A 17,992-nucleotide genomic window follows, 5' to 3' on the forward strand; every position below is an offset into this window, starting at 1 on the left:
AAAAAAAAAGCAAAACAAAACACAATCCTCTGAGGCTTTCCACACCCCCTCTCCCACCCCATTCCATGTCCTAAGAAAACTCCAGCAGAAAATAACAGGAGGGCCCTTGGACTATGTTGATATTGGCAGGAAAAGGACATTCAGTTATTCAGTCTCAATAAAAGAACATTTTTCAAATCTTTCAAACCAGGCTATAATGAATTTACCTCATTTTTATCTATGTAGTCAGAACCACTCAAGGAGGGCAGGTCTGAACCCATCTTTGGGAAATCATGTTGGCATCAATATAAAGGAGATTAAAAAGTCCTCCAGATATCTGGTCTGCCTTAATATGTTAACCAGGAGGTATCATGTTTGCCCTCCCTTCTTTCCTATAGAAAGACAAGTTAATTATCCAAATCCAATGAGCCAAACTATCGCAATTACGTTTAAATGCTCACAGATCAATTAATTGATGAATGTATCTGTATGTGTGTGTGTAGGTGTGTGTGTATGTATGTACTTATTTATTACTTTATTCCCCATTTTCCCAGAAGTGATTTTTGGTAGCTTATAAGAACTCAAAACATAAGACAAAGAAGAAATTACAATCAGGATTTTAAATTGAGAGAGAGAGAAGGCGGGGGGTGGGGGTGGAGGAAGAAGGAGAAAACCATGGGCCCCATTTGATCCAGTATATAGTCCCAGAAATAAAATGTATTTGATCTAGTAAATCTCTTTTATTTGCATTAAAATTTAGAAAGTGTTTTATCAATAATCTCTTTCTTTTTCAATTGGTAGTGGTGTCTCATCCTTCAGATTTCAGTTTCCTTACTCCTATCCCCACCTCTTCATCAACTAATTAATTAATCAAAAATAAACACTTCAAAGCATTCTGGAAAATTCTGAAGGGATCTTGGAACATATCACTTTTTAAGATCAAGACTTGTTTGGAAATAAGAGTATTCCTGACCCAATTCGCCTGTCAAGCCCAAAAGTGACCTATCTGAGCAGTCCACAGGCTTCCCGCTGAGGGAATCAGGGGCGCCTGTGGTGCTAGCTGTCAGGGAGTGCTGGAGGAAGGGGCAGAGCCGGCCCGCAGCAGAGCTGTGGAGCACAAGGGGCTTCCTTTGGGCTCACTGGGGCCCCTAACTCAGGGCCAAATGAGTTGAGGCGGCACCCAAACCCATTCACCTGTAGAATCTCTTTTCCTATTTTCCCCCTTGAAGATGGGATATTTTGGAAGTTTGTCATTCCCATATAAAGTACCCTGATGAATAAACATTTTTCAATTTCCATTACATTTCATTTATTCCTTCATTCATTGAACAAATATTTACTGAGTTTGTACTCCATGCCAGGCATTGAGCTGTCTGTCCTCTGGTAGATGAAGATGAAAAGTCTGGCCTCTGCACACAATACAGACAATATGCAGACCAATGGGACCCCGAATAGGTTCTGCAGCCCGTGCTCTGTAATAGGGGATCTGGCTAGAGCAAGCAGGCATTGAAATCCAGCCTATCTTTGGTTCTGCTTGCCAAATCATGAGCCCTAGCTTAGGGCGCATTTCTCTAGAAGACTGTGGGACAGCTTTGTCTAATTAATCCAAAAGATTCATATGGGCTGTTAGTGGCCCTGCACACAAACAATTACAATACAGTGAGTTACAAGGCTGCTCAGCATGGTCAGGAAAGGATGTACAGAGAATGCTATTTGTGCCAGTCTTGAAGGATTTGTAGGTATGTGGGGTTTTTCTGGATCAACAAGGAGAAGGTTGTTCCCAGCAGACTGGGTATAGGGAATGAAAATGGCAGAGATGCCATTAAACAAGGTAGGGAATATAGGAAATGGGTAGGAGATAGATGATAAATTTGAGCTTGTAAGCAGCATGAGAAATCCTAAGTGACTAATCATGAGAGTGATAAAATTCCACTAGAGTAATCCAGTGACTGATCTGTTAGCCTAGATAGATTAATACAAATAAAGGTGTGACTTTTTAGGATTTTAAAAATATTCACAATGTCTTTAATATCCCCATTAATACCTTCTTAGACCAGGAATTCCTGCTTAGACTAGTTCACAAATATTTGTACAACCATAGTGGCACAGAACAGTCTCTGACCCTCATGGATTTTCAATAACATGAACTATTAAAAGGAATTCAATAGCACTTATTATCCATCACTACTCATTTGTCATATACTATTTGGTGCCCAATGTTGTTGGTTATCTCTTCAAATATCTATTACTTCTCTCTCTGTGTTTTAAGGGCCACACGGACAGAGATGAATTTATGCATTTCACAATGTTTTGCACATAGTAAATGCATGATGAGTATCTGAAGGTTTTTAGAGGAATTACATCTACAAATGAATTAATGTCTCACCCCAAAGTCTCATTAGGTCACCTTGGTTAAAATGCACCTGGCTCTATAAATACAAGGCAGAGTGTTCCCATAGTGGGAATGCCTGCATCAGATGCCTATCAGACGAACCTCTTCAAACTAGGCATTTTAAGCAGGTGACTTCTTCACCTGTGGATCACTCTGGGAAAACGATGAAGAGTATGTACTTTTCAAGTGTAAAAATTTAAACCCTGTAGAAGAAAACTCAGTGAAGAACAGTTCTAGGATGAGAACTCTTGGAAATCCAAACATAGATATCCTGGGTGGATATAGCACATTTCTTGCCACCTGCAGGTTGTAAATGCCATGCCAACTCTGAAGGCTAGATATTAGGAATAATAGTAATAATGGCCAAATTTATTGAATGATGTGTTAGGCCTCATTTAAAGCCCTTTGCATGTGTTATTTATCTCAATCTTCAAAACAACTTTGTAATGTAATTACTAGTATCTGTCTTGATTGTTCAGATGAGGATATAGAGATACAAAAATGATTTTGGCATATCTTGTCTGGACTGGTCTAGAGTCAACTGTCAATTTAAGAATTCACTAAGAATATTCATTGAGCACAAAATATGTGCCAGGATTCAGTACCAGAGGCAAAGCCATATTCAGTCAAACAAGGTCCTTCTTCTCGTGAGATTGGTTATATCCTAAAAGGGAAGACAGATAATCAACAAGTAAACCAATAACTAAACATAATGATTGAATTGGAGTAAGTCCTATGAAGGAAAATAGGTGTGACAGAGAGACAGATGCACTGGGGGCAGAAGCCTGGGGACCTTTCTGAGGAGATCACATCTGAGCCTAGTCCCTGGGATGAGAAAGAGTCAGGCTGGTGAAGAACCGGCAGAGAAGAGTTTGGGCATCAAGTACCAGGGTCCTGAGGCACAACTGAGCTTGGTATGTTTGAGGAACAGCAAGAAAGAGGTCGGTGGCTATAGCAGGTAGAGAGAGGGTGTATGTGTTGAGGTTGGAGTGGTAGGCCATAGCAGGCCACCTACCTGGAAGTCTTTAGCAGACAGTTTGGATTTTATTCTAGCCTTTGGAGGTGTAAGCTGGGAAAGGAGGTAGTCTTGAGATGTCAGAAGGTTGCTGAGTGCAGAATGAACTATAAGACTTATTGAATAAAGCAGAGGGTTCAGCCAGAAGGCTGCTGCAGTAGTCCAGGTGAGAGGTGCCAGTGGGCTAGGGTGGTGGAAGGGAATGACCACAAACTAATGTTTGCTTCTGAGGCCAAGCATAAGGGGCTAAGCATTCCCTAACAGCTGTCCTGTTTCTCACAAATATACACATTAATATACAACTTGATCTCAAAGACCATTAGTTTGACCTGGACTATTCTATTTTCCATTGCCAGCAACAATTAACTCTCCTTTCATTCCATTAAATAATCACAAATTCTTTCAACAGCTCTACTTTTTACATTAATTACTGAAGAGTCCCTTTTTCGATACAAAATGTTTTGAGGATAATGTAACAGTCTCTGACCCTCACAGGTTTTCAATAATATGAACCATTAAAAAAACCATTACTTCACAAAGTAATGACCAATCCCAAAATGTATAGAAGGCTTAAGGATTTTAAATAAGGTAATATTATTAGTCATCACTGGCATAGTCTTATTACTATATCCTGATTCAATAGTAAATAAAAAATTTTAATGCTATTGTTAGATAGTGAGAACTAAGTAGGAGAGAAGAGGGGAAAAGACTTGAAGAAGGCCTTATATTAGAGATTAAACTATGGAGCAGACGATTATATGAGAATCCTTTGTCAATTCCTTCTCAGACCACTGCCACCTCAGCTACTCACAGGCAGTCAGGGTTGGGGACACCAAAGAGGGACACCTCAAGACAAACATAGGAGAGAAGTACCACCATGGAGTCCTTCCAGTGCCCAGCTCATGTTCTAAATTTGTTTTTTTTTAAGTAAGCAGAGTGACCCTGTGTTACAGGACTCCTCAGTTATTTTCCTATTCCCTAGCTGACCGTTCGCTTTGACAGGAGACAATGCTCTCTGTATTAGCAGAGGAAAAACTGAGCTACTGATGACATTGTGGAGCAATATTTAATGACATGGAGAGATGGTCATAATTCACAGAGATATTTGCTAAAAAAAAAAGCAGGTTACAAACAGTATAGAAAATTGTATTTTTGTTTTTAAATGTGTGTTCTGTATATGTGTGTGTAGAAGTGGAAGAATAAGCTCCAAAATATTAACTGAAATGATCTCAGTAGTAGAAACATATATGACGGTAGATAGTAGTAGACAGATAAAATTTTCAGCATTTTTTGTTAACAGAGTTTTAAAAATAAAAAAAGCTGTCTTATATCTTTAAAAAATAATTGTACCTTTTTAAGTTCTAGTACACTGGAAAAACTGTCTCCCTGAGACACCCACTTCATAATTAAATCTTATTTCTTAATTTGAGTCAGTATTCATTCGTAATAATCTCCAGATATAGCTGTTGTAAAAAATAAATGTTTACCCTCTTTGGCAAAAACCAACACTTTCCCATCATGATTGTAGCTCCCACTGTCCCATCATCCTACTTGGCAAGAACCTCTGAGATAAACATATAAACTCCACACCACACTGGGAGAGAGGATTAGCCCTGCATTTTCCAGGCTGGCATGGTAGCAGCCTGTTTTTTTTTTGAATGTTCAAGAACAACTGCCATAAAGTGAATTTTATTGTCTCCTAAGTCCATCAGGAGCTAGGAAATCCACAGAAATGCAGAATTCAGAGCTGACTACCAACCATGAAGCAGGGGAAGTGCAGAAATGTGTTCAGACTATACGCCTCCACGGAGACATCCGTCTGTCTACACCATTATTTATCACCTGGGTCTCTGGATACTTATTATCACAAGAAAGGAAAAAGAGCCATGGGTTCAACTTGTACTGGCTTCAGAGACAACCCCATATACTTTAATACTTCTTGGCCCACATACTGTGGCTAGCGCTGCTCACTGCCACCACAAAGGGAGACTAGGAAATCTGAGAAGAGAGTGAGACTCGCTTTTGCTTGCTTGAAAGGCTGAAAGGCCCACAACCACCCACATCTAGAAAAACCAAGACACCCTCCCATGTGCTGGTACTGCCCTGCGCTCATCCTTTATGGGCAGTCTGACTTCCTAGGCTACAGCCCTTATGCCTGACACAAGACATTGCCAGATGGCTTACAGAATACATTTTCTAAGTAAGAAGGACATCCATCCATTTTGTCTCCAGCATGTACAATATCACATTTTCAATGTTAAACATGATCTCGCTAATAAGAAAAGAAATACCATTGGTGTTGACCTGCTTGAGACAGACCAGCTCTTTAGTTCTGTAACTTAAACCTAGCAGGGAATAGCAGGAAAAAAAATAGCTTCAGTATATCTATTTTGATGGCAGGAGAAATGGACTCAGCCATATAAAACAATCTCTTTAGACCAGAGCCAATCTTACAGGTCTTCTTACATTTAAATAACATCTCATATTTCATAAAAGGTGATGAGGTTATCGGTGAAGAAATCACTTGGGATAAAACTATATGGTCATGCATTGAAGTTCTCCTTTTAATTTTTTTCCTCCAGATGTATGTTCATGGTAGAGCACATTTTAGTAGTTACAGCATCATGGGGACAGATAGAAGATTCAGGATAGAAGGTTAAACAGAACAAAGAAAACCTACTATCCCTATGGGCTTTCATGTACATTATCTTAATCACTCATCACATATACTGTTTGAGCATGGCATTGTTATCCTTACTCTTCAGAGATCTGGGCTTTTGGTTAGGATCACATGGCAAGTGTGTCATAGGTCTTAGGTCTGAACTCATGCTTCAACTATGTTATGTAAGTTGACTAACTGTGAAATAGAATAGTCAAGTAGCTCTTTTCTCCTATTGGACTTAAAAAGTTAGGGCTTGTTACAGACAGGGTATGCAAATAGTCTATTTGCCTGATGTGCCTTTATTTATATCAGCTTTATTTATGTTAGTTTATAATCTGGGTAAAACTAGGAGTCTAGAACCAGACTTAGGTCATATTGGAGACCGGAAGAAATGACAATGCCTATTGCCTAACTGTGTGTACGCAATGACACTGAGGAACACCACTGATCCTGAGTCAGCGCGTGAGCTTCCTGGCGCTCCAAGAGGGAAGTAGAAAAGTGAATCTAGCCCAACCCCCAAGATTTTTCAACAACCTGTTGGTGTTACTTCTTGCTGCTCAACCAAACCTAATAGACCATCCCCTCCCTGGCTCAGTGACTAAAGGTGAACAACTGCATGTATGCTTTTGCTTCACCTTTAAGTAAAGTAAAATTCCATCCACTTTACTAAAGTAAATCCTTACAAAAACAAATCAAGAGAAACGTGACACAATTAATCTGCCCTTTCCTGCCTCCTTGATGCTAATCCTTAAATTTCCCATTGGGTGAAAGACCCTACTCATATAGTGTAAATCTGCTTTGAGATACAAATATGTGCTTGAGTAGAGGGAAAAGAGGGCATGATTCAGGTATAAATAAAATAAAATAATTTTTAAAATAACGAAATTACAGTCTCTCAGATTTGGATCAGATACGTCAGGTAACACTTAGGTGTTTAGTGCCTCTGCTCCCAGGGCAAGGGGCACCCCAGGGGGCAGCAGGGCCTTAGGCCAGCCCTGACCTTGCACTGTTCACTGCTCTTTGTGTTTATATTTTCAATGTCCCCTTTTTCATGTGTTGATGCTTAGAATATAATTCTTAAGAACTAGTATCTTGCAATTGCTAAGAAGGAATCTTGTTGACAGGTTTCTTGAAGTTGTACAAAGTTTCTTTTAATGGCATATTGAGGTTCCTAATATCCCTTGGGAGGATCATGTAACCTCTCCTGATTGCAGTTTTGTTAGTAGTGAAATGGGAGGCAAGCTGAAGTCCTCTTTAACTCAAAAATTCCATATGATTATTTTTCATTGGATAAAGGAGTTCTAAAACCAACTCTTCTCTATTCCTCTTTTGTTCATTTGCTCCCTTACTTCTTTTGCTTCAGCTCTAGTTATCTCTACTCAACTCCAAACACCTATTATTCACAAATACTACCTTACCAGACTATATGAGTAGCAGCAGTAAGACATTTTGTTTTCCACTCCAAGGAAACATATTATCTTATTATGAATGAGAACACAGTGCAGAGAGCACTCTGGAATTAAGGCATGTACAGTATAAACTAAAGAGGTACAGACAACTTACACACATCTTCATAATCTTTAGAAACTAAGGGGCTCTAAATAGTTATTAATGTAAATGTAAAACTTAGGGCTTCTGGAAATATCTATATCAGAGCTACAATCACAGGCAGCTACAAGTATGATGACCCATATTGCTTTACTAAAGGTAACAAATACTCTGGTATTGTTGCATTTTGTATTTTAAGATAAGAATATATGCATTTTAAGTATGACCAAGAAGAAAGGTGATGAGAGAGAAATTCATCCTAAAGGCTTTTCCACTCTCCCAAACTTTTAACATATGAGCAGTAATTACAGGAGATGTGTAAGTTAAAGTCCCTCTAACACTCTGTAGTGACAGTAAAGAAATACTGTTTTCTGTTTTACCTGGGAAGAGCAGTGATTTTCCCCCACTTCTCCACACAGAATCTTCTCGGGCCATTACTCCCTCGGAGCGAAGCAAATCCTTCATAGGGAATGCTGGAAGTGCCTGTAACGAACTACCAACCCGAGAGAACAGAGGGAGAAGGTGAAGCCGAGAGACCACTGTGGGGACGGGCAGGGCATCAATCACATGCACAGCTCCTGGGGAAGGGCAGCGGGCAGCTCGCTGGTGGGCAAGATCAAAAGATGCCACTTTATAGGTGTGGAACAACCGTAATGCGAGGATTCTGACCAAGAGCCAGAGAGTACACACAGGGCACTGCCTTGTAAAGGGAGAGGGGATGTGAGGGTTTGTAGAAGATAAAGCATTCTGCACCACTGACCAGCTCAGAAGCTTAAACCAGGTACATTTCCCATTGTAGATTGATAAAGTGGGTACATGAATCAACTTAAGTCTACTTAGCATCAGCCCCTGATCAACTTCAGGTGAATAAAAAAAAAAAAAAGGAATTTCAGGGTCTGCAAATTGGAGGACCCTTGATCCAAAGGAGCTAAGACCCAGTGGTCTTGGGTCTCAGCTCTGCCTGAGCATCCAGAAGGTGTCCTCATGTCTGGTATTTCTTTAGCTGCAATGGACCAGCAGTTGCCCTGGTGACTGTAAATACCACAAGAGAATAATGAGTTGGTTTTCCCAGTGTTGAACTTCACAGTTGTCTCAAATTTGTGGAATGTTAGATGGAGGAAGAAAAGGGACTCTTTACTGAGGAACTGGGTCAGTTCTTACAGGAATAAAGGTTATCTCTTTCTGTTGCTAGGGATGCTGGCCTGCAGAGCACCCTAGGGCTTCTTGCTGAAGGGACCAAACTGCCTGAAAGCAGATGTTGCTCCCAGGATTTCTGGACTGGAGCTGGTACTTCCTCATAACTCTAATGAAATGCTTTGACTTGGTTGGGCATGCTCTGCATAGTGAGGGAGCCGCAGAACCATGCAATCAGAAGAATCTGGAAACAGTATATTCCACATTTGCAAATAAGCATGGGACGTATTTACTGAGTATACATAGCAATTGTTAAAAATATGTAATTCCAACAATAATTAAATTAAGGCATTAAAAAGACTAACTAATGGCATCTTACCTGCAACAACCTTAGTCGTTGTTCATTGTTGAATCTTTCCACTGCAGCCCAGAACCACCGAATTACAATATGATTGTCATGATATCCTATCAAACCAATCATGAAAGCCCATATTACTTTGTCTATCTTAAACCACCATGACATGTCGACAAAAGACCCCAGAAATAAATCGTCATCTTGGATTCTTTGAAGGTGGTTTATAATTTCAGGCTAAGGAATAACACTGCAAATGCGATCACGTGAGTGTCAAGAGTCAAACAAAAACAACACTTAAATGAAACCAAGAGGTCCCTGTTTCCATTTAGTGGTCACTACATGAAACTAGCGGAGAAAAGAACAACAAATAAGTTATTTTAACCATATCATTTATGAAAAATATAATTGCTGTTACTGGAAATGCTTAACTCTTTGGGCCATTTATTTAAAAAATAATCTGAATACCACTATGCCAAGCACTGCACTAAGCGTGGAGTTCTATGGCAAAGAAAATAGACCCTCACAGGGTCCTGGTAAAAGAGAGACACATAATCAAATACATAATTGTAAACTATTTTAAAATTATATGTAGTGTTCACATTTTAAAATTAAATATTTTTTTAATAAAAAGGGAAAAGTAACTTTATCACTCTAATTCCATCAAGTCATAAATTCTAAGTAATCATGAACCTAAATGTTACTTTAAATCCACATGAGCAGAATTTAATAAAGTGTCAAAAGTATGATCCCACAGGTAAATTAAGGCAACGTTGCAGATTCTAAAACCTTCCAATAAAAATTAAGTTCAGAGAGAAGGTTGACAAGGATTAAAGTACAACTTGTGATTCAGACCACTTAACTGATATAACTGATACATTCAATGTGCATAAGGCTACTCTACCGAAGTAAGAAAGTGGATAGAAACTACTTTAAATTCAGATTTTCCTCATCTGTTTTAGTGTTTGTAGTTTTGGGGGGGGAATCTTGCCTTCCTGTTTATGATCTGATCAGTGATACTTGTCCTCTGGGGAGAAAGGGATCCCAGTGAAGGGTAAATATAACTAGACTGGACATGGTGGTGCATAGGTTTCCTGTTCTGCCTTTAGCAGAGCCAGCTATTTGGTGCTGAGCAAGCAGTTTTCTCACCTATAAAGTAAGTACATTAGCTCTTGATAGCTTTAAAGTTTTGTGACCTTATGAATTGGCCTTTTCTACTTCTCCTGTGCTGTTTGTGCCAAACTCTTCGGAGGAGGAGGAGCAAAAGTGTCTCATTATATTCTCTATAAACAGCTGTTTTATGAACAGATGGCAAGTGGCAGCAACCTCTTCATTCAATGCCAACTAGCTGGGTTAGCAAACATGGCTGCGGGAGCTCGCCCTTTCCTGTGTCCTCCCCCCACACTCTCCTCCCAAGGATTTCATTTGATAAGACTTATAGTAACCACAGAAATAGGGCCTTGTTTATTTACAGTAAATAAAGCTTATACTATATAAATACAAAAATGGCTGATTTGATTAACACCTCTGCTATTAGAATCTCCTGGGGGTGAGGAGTGAATTCATAATGTTTATGGTACAAGGTAAGTTATGTCGCATGTTGGATAAATCGTTCTAGTTAGTGAAAACAGCTTGGATAACAAAGTTATAATAACCAAGGCCATATATAAATTACACCTGGGACCTACTGGACAAGGCTTATCACAGCAGTTAGACTGCAGAAATAGCAGCAATGGAAACTACAATTTAGAATTTCCTTTCAGAGCAAATGGGCGAGTAAGGCCGGCTCACGGCAGCACTGAGGAGTGAGAAAAGCCAAGCACAGGCAAAAGCAAAAGCAACTTAGCAAATGTTGTTTTTCTTTTTTTTTAATCCAAACTCAAAAAATTTTTGTTTTAAAAAAAATCTCTGTTTCAATTTACAGACAACTGGAGGACTCGTCAACTCTCAGTTTATTCTGCTAAGTGGTTAATTCAATGACTTAAAGTTTATACTTTTCATTCTCCAAGTTCAGAACTACTGCTCATCTCTTATATTCTGAGTTAAATAACCAAAACAAAAACCAAAACAAAAAACAACTGTTTTTTGTCACTGCTTTCTGAAGACTTTAGATTCTGTCTCAATAAATTTCAGAGGATGTAGTCTTTCTTTGCCTATAGTTATGGATAAAACTTTGACTCTGGGTTGCCTTCTGATCCCTTCCAAGGTGTGGATCCAGCAATGAAATTTCAAAGGTTCTGATCCCAATCACTAATTGCAAATTAGTTTTAATCGACAGAAATGTCACTTCTAAAGCTTCCCACGTGGCAAAGTGTCACTACAGCAGTTTCCTTTTTTGTGAAACTTAATGCATACATTTAGAAGGGCTTGTTCAAGAAACTTCTTGAATTTTTTTGAAAAGCATGTCTTATTTCATTCATGTGTTTCAAACGTGAATTACAGCTGATCAGCAGTTCAGTGAAATGTAGAAAAACTGTTCATTAGGAAGCTCAGAGGGTGTGCCTCTTCAAATTTTAGAATGAAGGTAAAATAGATGGAGTTTGACCAGCTGGGTGTGAGCTCCCTGGTGCCTCACTAACAGCACCATAAAACAATTAATTAGTGTTCTTAGGTCAAATTTCTTCAACAACAATTAAAAGTTATAGCATCTTTAGTTGGTGTGTAAACAGTCCTTCCTCCTCTTGACAGATGAGGTAACTAGGAAAAGAAGAGAACGTACCTTGCCCAAGGTCTCAAGAGACTACAACAGACCTATGTTTACAGAGTGGGAGGCTTTTGCCCGCCTGGGGTTCAGACTGGCATGCTGAGCCATTTGCCTCTCTTTAATTTGAACCTTAAAATCCAGCCATCTATAAACCAAATTTCACCTCCTCTATATTCGGTGTTGTTTCTCCAATCACTTAGGTCTATTTCAGCTGTGCCTGCGATGACCAGCTCTAGTTCTCTTGCATCAAAAACAGATACCAGCCTGGCATCCACCACCTGTGGAATAAAAAGAATACAGGGCATGGCTAAAGAATCTGGAGACATCTCAGCTATAATAACACCTCATCGGAAAAGGAGGACACGAGGAGTTTTGGGAATACTGTGAAAGTGCTCTGGGTAGGCACGTGAAAAACCGTAAAGCTCTCTATAAAACACAAGGTGTTTTTAGTACAAGGGTGATGAGATTTTCCTCAATGGAATTTTTGTTTTACAATTGACCACTGATTAATCTACTTTGGGTTTCTCTTTTGAAAAAGACCTAGTGCTCCTACAGAAGAAGTCATAGGGAGTACTTGTAACAACCACTCTGATCCTCGGATACAATCATTTTCCGTATCTAGCACAAGATTTGATTTCCAGTATCTAAGCATAAGTAAGACAGTTGACTTGAATGTTATCAGTGGCCACTAAATTACCAAATGCTACTTGAATTCAGGTCATTTTATTTCAATGATCTCTTTCAACAGGGTATTAAGCTTCATTTTTTCTCGCTTTGATAAGCTGCTTTTTGTGCTCTTGAAACACACAGGAAAGACAGCAACAGTAAATACAGAAAAAGAAAAATGGAAATATTGCATGAAGTACAGTAAGATGAACTGGGTATCGGAATATAAAACCCCACTCCCACTGACTGTGTTTACCTCGTAGAAGCCACGCACTAAGCTCTCTGTTTGTTGTACAACACCCCTCTCAATCCTCCATTTCACCATCCTCTCGATGTACTCCTTCTTGTTCTTCTCTGTGACTGGGATATTGGCACCCCCTGGTTTTAATTCTCGTTCAGTAATCTGAGATTAAAAGACACAAGCACTGACCATGAAGCAGGACTGATGTTGTAAGAACACTGCTGAAACCCAGTGAGCTGAACCCAGCGCTACCCCTGCCTGCCCTGGCCTGGGCGCATCGCACACTGGGGGTGGGCGCGGAACCCAGGCACATGCCAATGCTCACTTAAAAACTAAGCATCCAGCTGATGTCTGAAAGCCTCAGTGGTTAATAAAACTGCAAGTGCTGAAGACTAAGTTTTAAATCCTGACTAAACAAATAAGTCCTTTAAATGAAAATAAATTGGCTCCAGGTTTTGGCCCACTGCTATTTGAACGTTGGACAAAAACATACTTTCACAAATTCCTTTAGGGTTCAGAATCAACTACATACAGAAAGCCAGTACTTAAGTAAAGATTTACTTTAAGGAAGCAGAATTACATTCAAGAGAATGTTAAATTGAGAACTTCTTCAGAAGACCAGGTAATTAGTAATGTCTAAATAAGAATATTACTTTTGAATTAGTATATAATATTTGAAACCTTTAAAGCAACCCTTTTACCAACTTTGAAAAAAAACAGTATTTTTTCAAACCTTTACCAAAATATTTACTTTCCCTCAACTTCAAAACAGTCAATTTCAAATTCTTAAATATGAATAACAGTTAAATGTAAATGCCAATTAAATAATTTAATATTCAATTCTAGGGTGACATGGACTTTTAAAAACTGTATTTTATACAAGGCACATCCTAATATCTTATGTGGCTATTTTAGCTGGATATAAGAAGATTGCTTACAACACACAATTAGTTATCACAATCTGTACATTAGAACATCTTAATCTGTAGCTGGCATTAACAGAATCTTTGTAACCAAGATATTGTAACTGTACATAAACCTGGATTTAAACCACCTGACAAGCCACAAGTAAATAAACATGTGATCTTAGCTACTGAATTAATTCTTTTCCAACCAATAGTTTTTAATTAACACACTTAGTCACCAATTATTCACATACACAGACCTGCCCAAAAACTTCTTCATTCACAGTGAATGTGAGGTCCAGGATGTCATGGATATCATTGTCTTTCATCCACTGCAGGCTCTGGTGAAACTCTTCATCAAGGTACTCCAGATCACTCAGGTCACACAGACTAAGATAATAAACCGGTAGAAACAAATAGGTAGGCCTGGCTATTAGCAAACCCCAAAGTCATGACAAAAGAAACTAAGAATTAAAGAACATGATCAACTAAATAGGCAGTAATTTCTGGAATATTCTTAGTCAAATTCAATAACCAAACCAGTGAAATAATTCAGGAATTTGGTATAACATTTAAAAATCCTGAGTTATCTTATAAAATGCCTGAGGAATCACTCAGCCTTTCCTTTCTTTTATGGACACAGAATTGGAGGTGCAAAGATGTGGCTGCCCTTTGCGCAGTCACCCACAATTAATGCCAGAGCGGGAACTTGAACTCGTTTTGACAACTTGGGTTCAGTATTCTTTTGGCTATGTCATACTACCTAAAAATATTATTCCCTTAATTAGAAATTCTTTGTGTATTTCTATACTGTACTTTAACTATTTTTCTCCCAAATACTAGATTCTGTGATCCACATTCATATATATCCCCTTTTTGTTCATGGTTCTTACTCTTTCTGTGATTACAAGTCACAGAATCCTCTCTATAATTACAATGAATTTTTAATATTTCTCTCCTCTTTTTATCATTACTTACAGAGGATCTGCATGAAGTGGAGTTGCTATTATATGGCCCTGTTGGTAGGTACAGCAATTGATGTGCTTTAGTTGTTCTGAAGTCTCCTCCCATCAGCCTAATGTCAAAGGCCATTTTGTTTGGGTCTGTCTAAACATTTATTAGGCATCAAGTATGTGCCTGACATCTTAATAGCTACTTTAAACAGTTACTGCCTTCAAGGAGCTAATGATCTAGTTGGGGGACAGGTAGATAAATAGGTAAGTTAATATAAGGCTCTAAATGATAGCCTAAGGTGGGTAACAGTTACGATTTATGTACCTTTTCTAATGTATTTTAAACTCCAATTAAAACAAAGATAAGGAAGATATAGGGAGCTCTCACAGCAAAATGTAGGACATTTACTTCATATTGGAGATTCAGGAAAAGCTTTTTGGAGAAGATGATACCTACATTAAATTGTCCAGGATGTTTAAAAGCTAGAGAGGTAAAGCAGAATGGATGAAAAAGAGGAGGAGGGGGAAAACAGAGGAGACAGAAGGGGAGAGCAACACGAACAAAGTGCAAAGGCCCTGAGCATGCAGACTACTCCGTGCATACTGACTATACCAGAGTTAACACCCATGCAGAATGTCCAGAGAATGAGGCTGGAAAGGGAGCAGGGAGCAGGCCTTGAATGTCACTGTGAAGAGCTTGGTGATTCAGGACTACTGAAGGGTTTTAGGACAGGGAATGGCAAGATCAGATGTAAGATGTGACTTTAAGTTGTTTCTCTGGAAGTTGCACTGTAAAGGATTAAAATGGGGGGTGAGTGGTTATTATTAGAGACTGATTAATAGACCACAACAGTCATCTGGCCAAAATAAAATAAGGGTTTTAATTAGGGCACAGTTATTAAGGTTGGAGAGGAGAAAATTTAATAATTATTTAGGAGGTAAATATGGAAATTAGTAAATGGCTTTACTGGGGGATATAAAGAAGGCTATCTAAAATAGAGGTGCAAATGAACTCCTGTTGCAAGCCAACTCTGATTACTTGCTGGGCTTAAGGGCTTATGTTGAAAACATTCCTGAGTCCACCACAAGTTCAGCAGGAAGAAGTACCATAAAGAATTTGTGAGCTACACCATGAGAATGGGGTGGGAGGTAGGGAAAAGAGGAACCTGTGCTGTATATTTGCCACCTCTGATTTGAGGGTGACTCCCAATTTCTGACCAGAGTGACTTGATAGTATCAGCACCATGAACTATGACTATGGGAGAAGGTCTATTTTTAGGTCAGGGGAAATCAATGGGTTTAGTTTTAACTGTGTTGATTTTCAGGTACCTGTGAGAATTGCAAGTGGACATATTCAGTGGAATGTTGACCAATTGAACCTACAACTCAAAGGAAATCAAGACTTAGGGTACAGATTTGAGTCAATGGGACATGAGATGGGTAAAGAGATTTCCCCATGAGAGCACATGGAGAGAGAAAAGCAGAGGGCTAAGAATGGAAGCTTCAGGAATAATTTGGGTTAAGGGTAAGTCAGAGGAGAAGCCCTCAAAGGAGATACAAAAGGAGAACAGCGGAAGCACAGTGTCGTGGACAACAGAGGAGGAGATTCATGATGCATGGGTGGGAGCTGCAGTGGACAACTGTGTCAAAAGCAGCAGAATGGTCCATTAAGATAAGGAATGAAAAATATTCTTTAAAAGCTTCCAGAATTTACTAGCAGAAAGAAGCCAGGCTAAAGTGTGTTGAGGGTATGTCAAGAGTTGGAATAGACTACTCTTTTGGGAAGCTCAAGTGAGAAGATGGGAGATAGGGCAATGAGATGGGAAGACACAAAATGGGCCTGGGGGAACTAGGGCAGCAGACGGCCAGTGCCCAGTTGCCCAGGGCTTCCTCTGACGAGACACCAAAGAGGGGAAAAGCAAAGTCTACTGACCCACTTAAGAGCCTGTTTGAAAAATTTTGTTTTCATTTGGGGTCTAGGCTTCCATTTTACAGAAAGCAGGTATATCAGAATGTAGAATATAGCCAATGATTCTCTAACATCTTCCTATGTTGACAATATAGTAACTGCACTAGTGGGTGTAAGGATTTCATAATATGGGTCACTATTGAACCACTGTGTTGAATACTTGAAACCAATATAAGATTGTATATCAATAATACTTCAACTTAAAAAAAAACAAACATGGGAATGGTAATTGCCAAGCTTAAGATTATGGTTATCTCTCAAGAGCAGGGAGGAAAATGCAATTGAAGAAGGGTGCATTAGAAGCTCAAACTGTATTTATAATGATCTGTGTCTTCAAGTAGTATGTAGAGAATGATCTGACAAATGCTTTGGGGCTATCTCTTTTATGACAAATAATAAATCTGCAAAAATATTGAAGCATTTAACATATTACTTGATGTATATGAAAGCAAAGAATAAACACAATAAACAGCAGAAAAAAAAAATGCAGGTACCTAGCCTTGGTCAGGGAATGAGGAGGACACAACCAAGCAATCGTTCCGTGCTTCCTCGTCACAAGTTTGAGCTACTACCCCACCCTGCAGACAGTTGTAAATGACTACTGACTACAGGACAGAAACTGCTTGTTCTACATCTTGTAATAATTTCAATCTTTCACTGTAATAACAATGAAAAAAAAGTTCTGTGAAAGTTGAATTTTCATCCGCCCTCATAAATTATACTGTCTTGCCTTTAGGGAGGTCTCAAGAAAAATATGGGACTCTCACTGCTAATGAAGAAACAAACAAAAATAAGACAAAAACAAAAGAGAAGGAAAATTCGAACCAAGAGTAAACAGTTGAAAGTATGCACAAAGCAAAATATAAAATGCATCTAGTAAAGGATAGGGGGCTGTGGGTCACCAAGACTAACCCACAAATAAGTTTTTCTTAATCAGCATTAAGGACACAGGAATTCCAGTGCTGCATTTGAAACATAACTGTGTTGAAGAAACATGTGTTGCCACCAACGAGAATATTATTTGGAGTAGAAGAAAACTAAGACTTTGGCAGTGAGATGAGAATACAGGATCAAAAGAAGAAAAACTACAGTAATGTATTTAAATTTGTATTCGTTTCAGAAATCTAAAGCACTATTAAGTTTAATAACAACAGATTTGAGAGAATGAGCAGATAAATGATATTTGCAAATGACCCTTTTCAATAAAGAAAATATTGTATTCTTACATGCTAATTACATAAGCAATAAAAATGCTCTTACATTCTGAGAAGAGCCTTATAAAAGGGCCGTGTGAAGAAGGCATCCAACAGATACTGGTGTATTAGGGCAAGACCGAGGATCCTACCGCTGAACCGGAACCTGTGAGCGGAAAGCAGGAGACAGCTTACATATCACCAAGTGTCTAAATGGTTCTATTTGCTTTCTAGAACACCATCCAGATCTAACCATCTAAGTTTGTCCAAGATTAATTG

General features: G+C 38.9%; 1 protein-coding gene across 3 annotated transcripts in view; it reads right to left on the minus strand.

The window, feature by feature from the left end:
• HECW2 (HECT, C2 and WW domain containing E3 ubiquitin protein ligase 2) overlaps positions 1-17,992 on the minus strand; it is a 343,025-nt gene that overhangs the window by 9,131 nt on the left and 315,902 nt on the right. The window contains exons 23-28 of one of the 3 annotated variants that reach the window (XM_057503729.1): positions 17,781-17,879; positions 13,859-13,988; positions 12,709-12,855; positions 11,950-12,064; positions 9,110-9,195; positions 7,977-8,089 (exon numbers count right to left, since the gene is read on the minus strand). In XM_057503729.1, the coding sequence (XP_057359712.1) occupies positions 7,977-8,089; positions 9,110-9,195; positions 11,950-12,064; positions 12,709-12,855; positions 13,859-13,988; positions 17,781-17,879 (690 nt within the window). Of the gene's footprint in view, positions 1-7,976; positions 8,629-9,109; positions 9,196-11,949; positions 12,065-12,708; positions 12,856-13,858; positions 13,989-17,780; positions 17,880-17,992 lie in introns of those variants that run through there. The other 2 variants (XM_036927906.2, XM_057503730.1) reach the window with 2 other exon arrangements.

The sequence above is a fragment of the Manis pentadactyla genome, chromosome 6 (genome assembly GCF_030020395.1).
Source record: "Manis pentadactyla isolate mManPen7 chromosome 6, mManPen7.hap1, whole genome shotgun sequence".
Lineage (NCBI taxonomy): Eukaryota > Metazoa > Chordata > Mammalia > Pholidota > Manidae > Manis > Manis pentadactyla.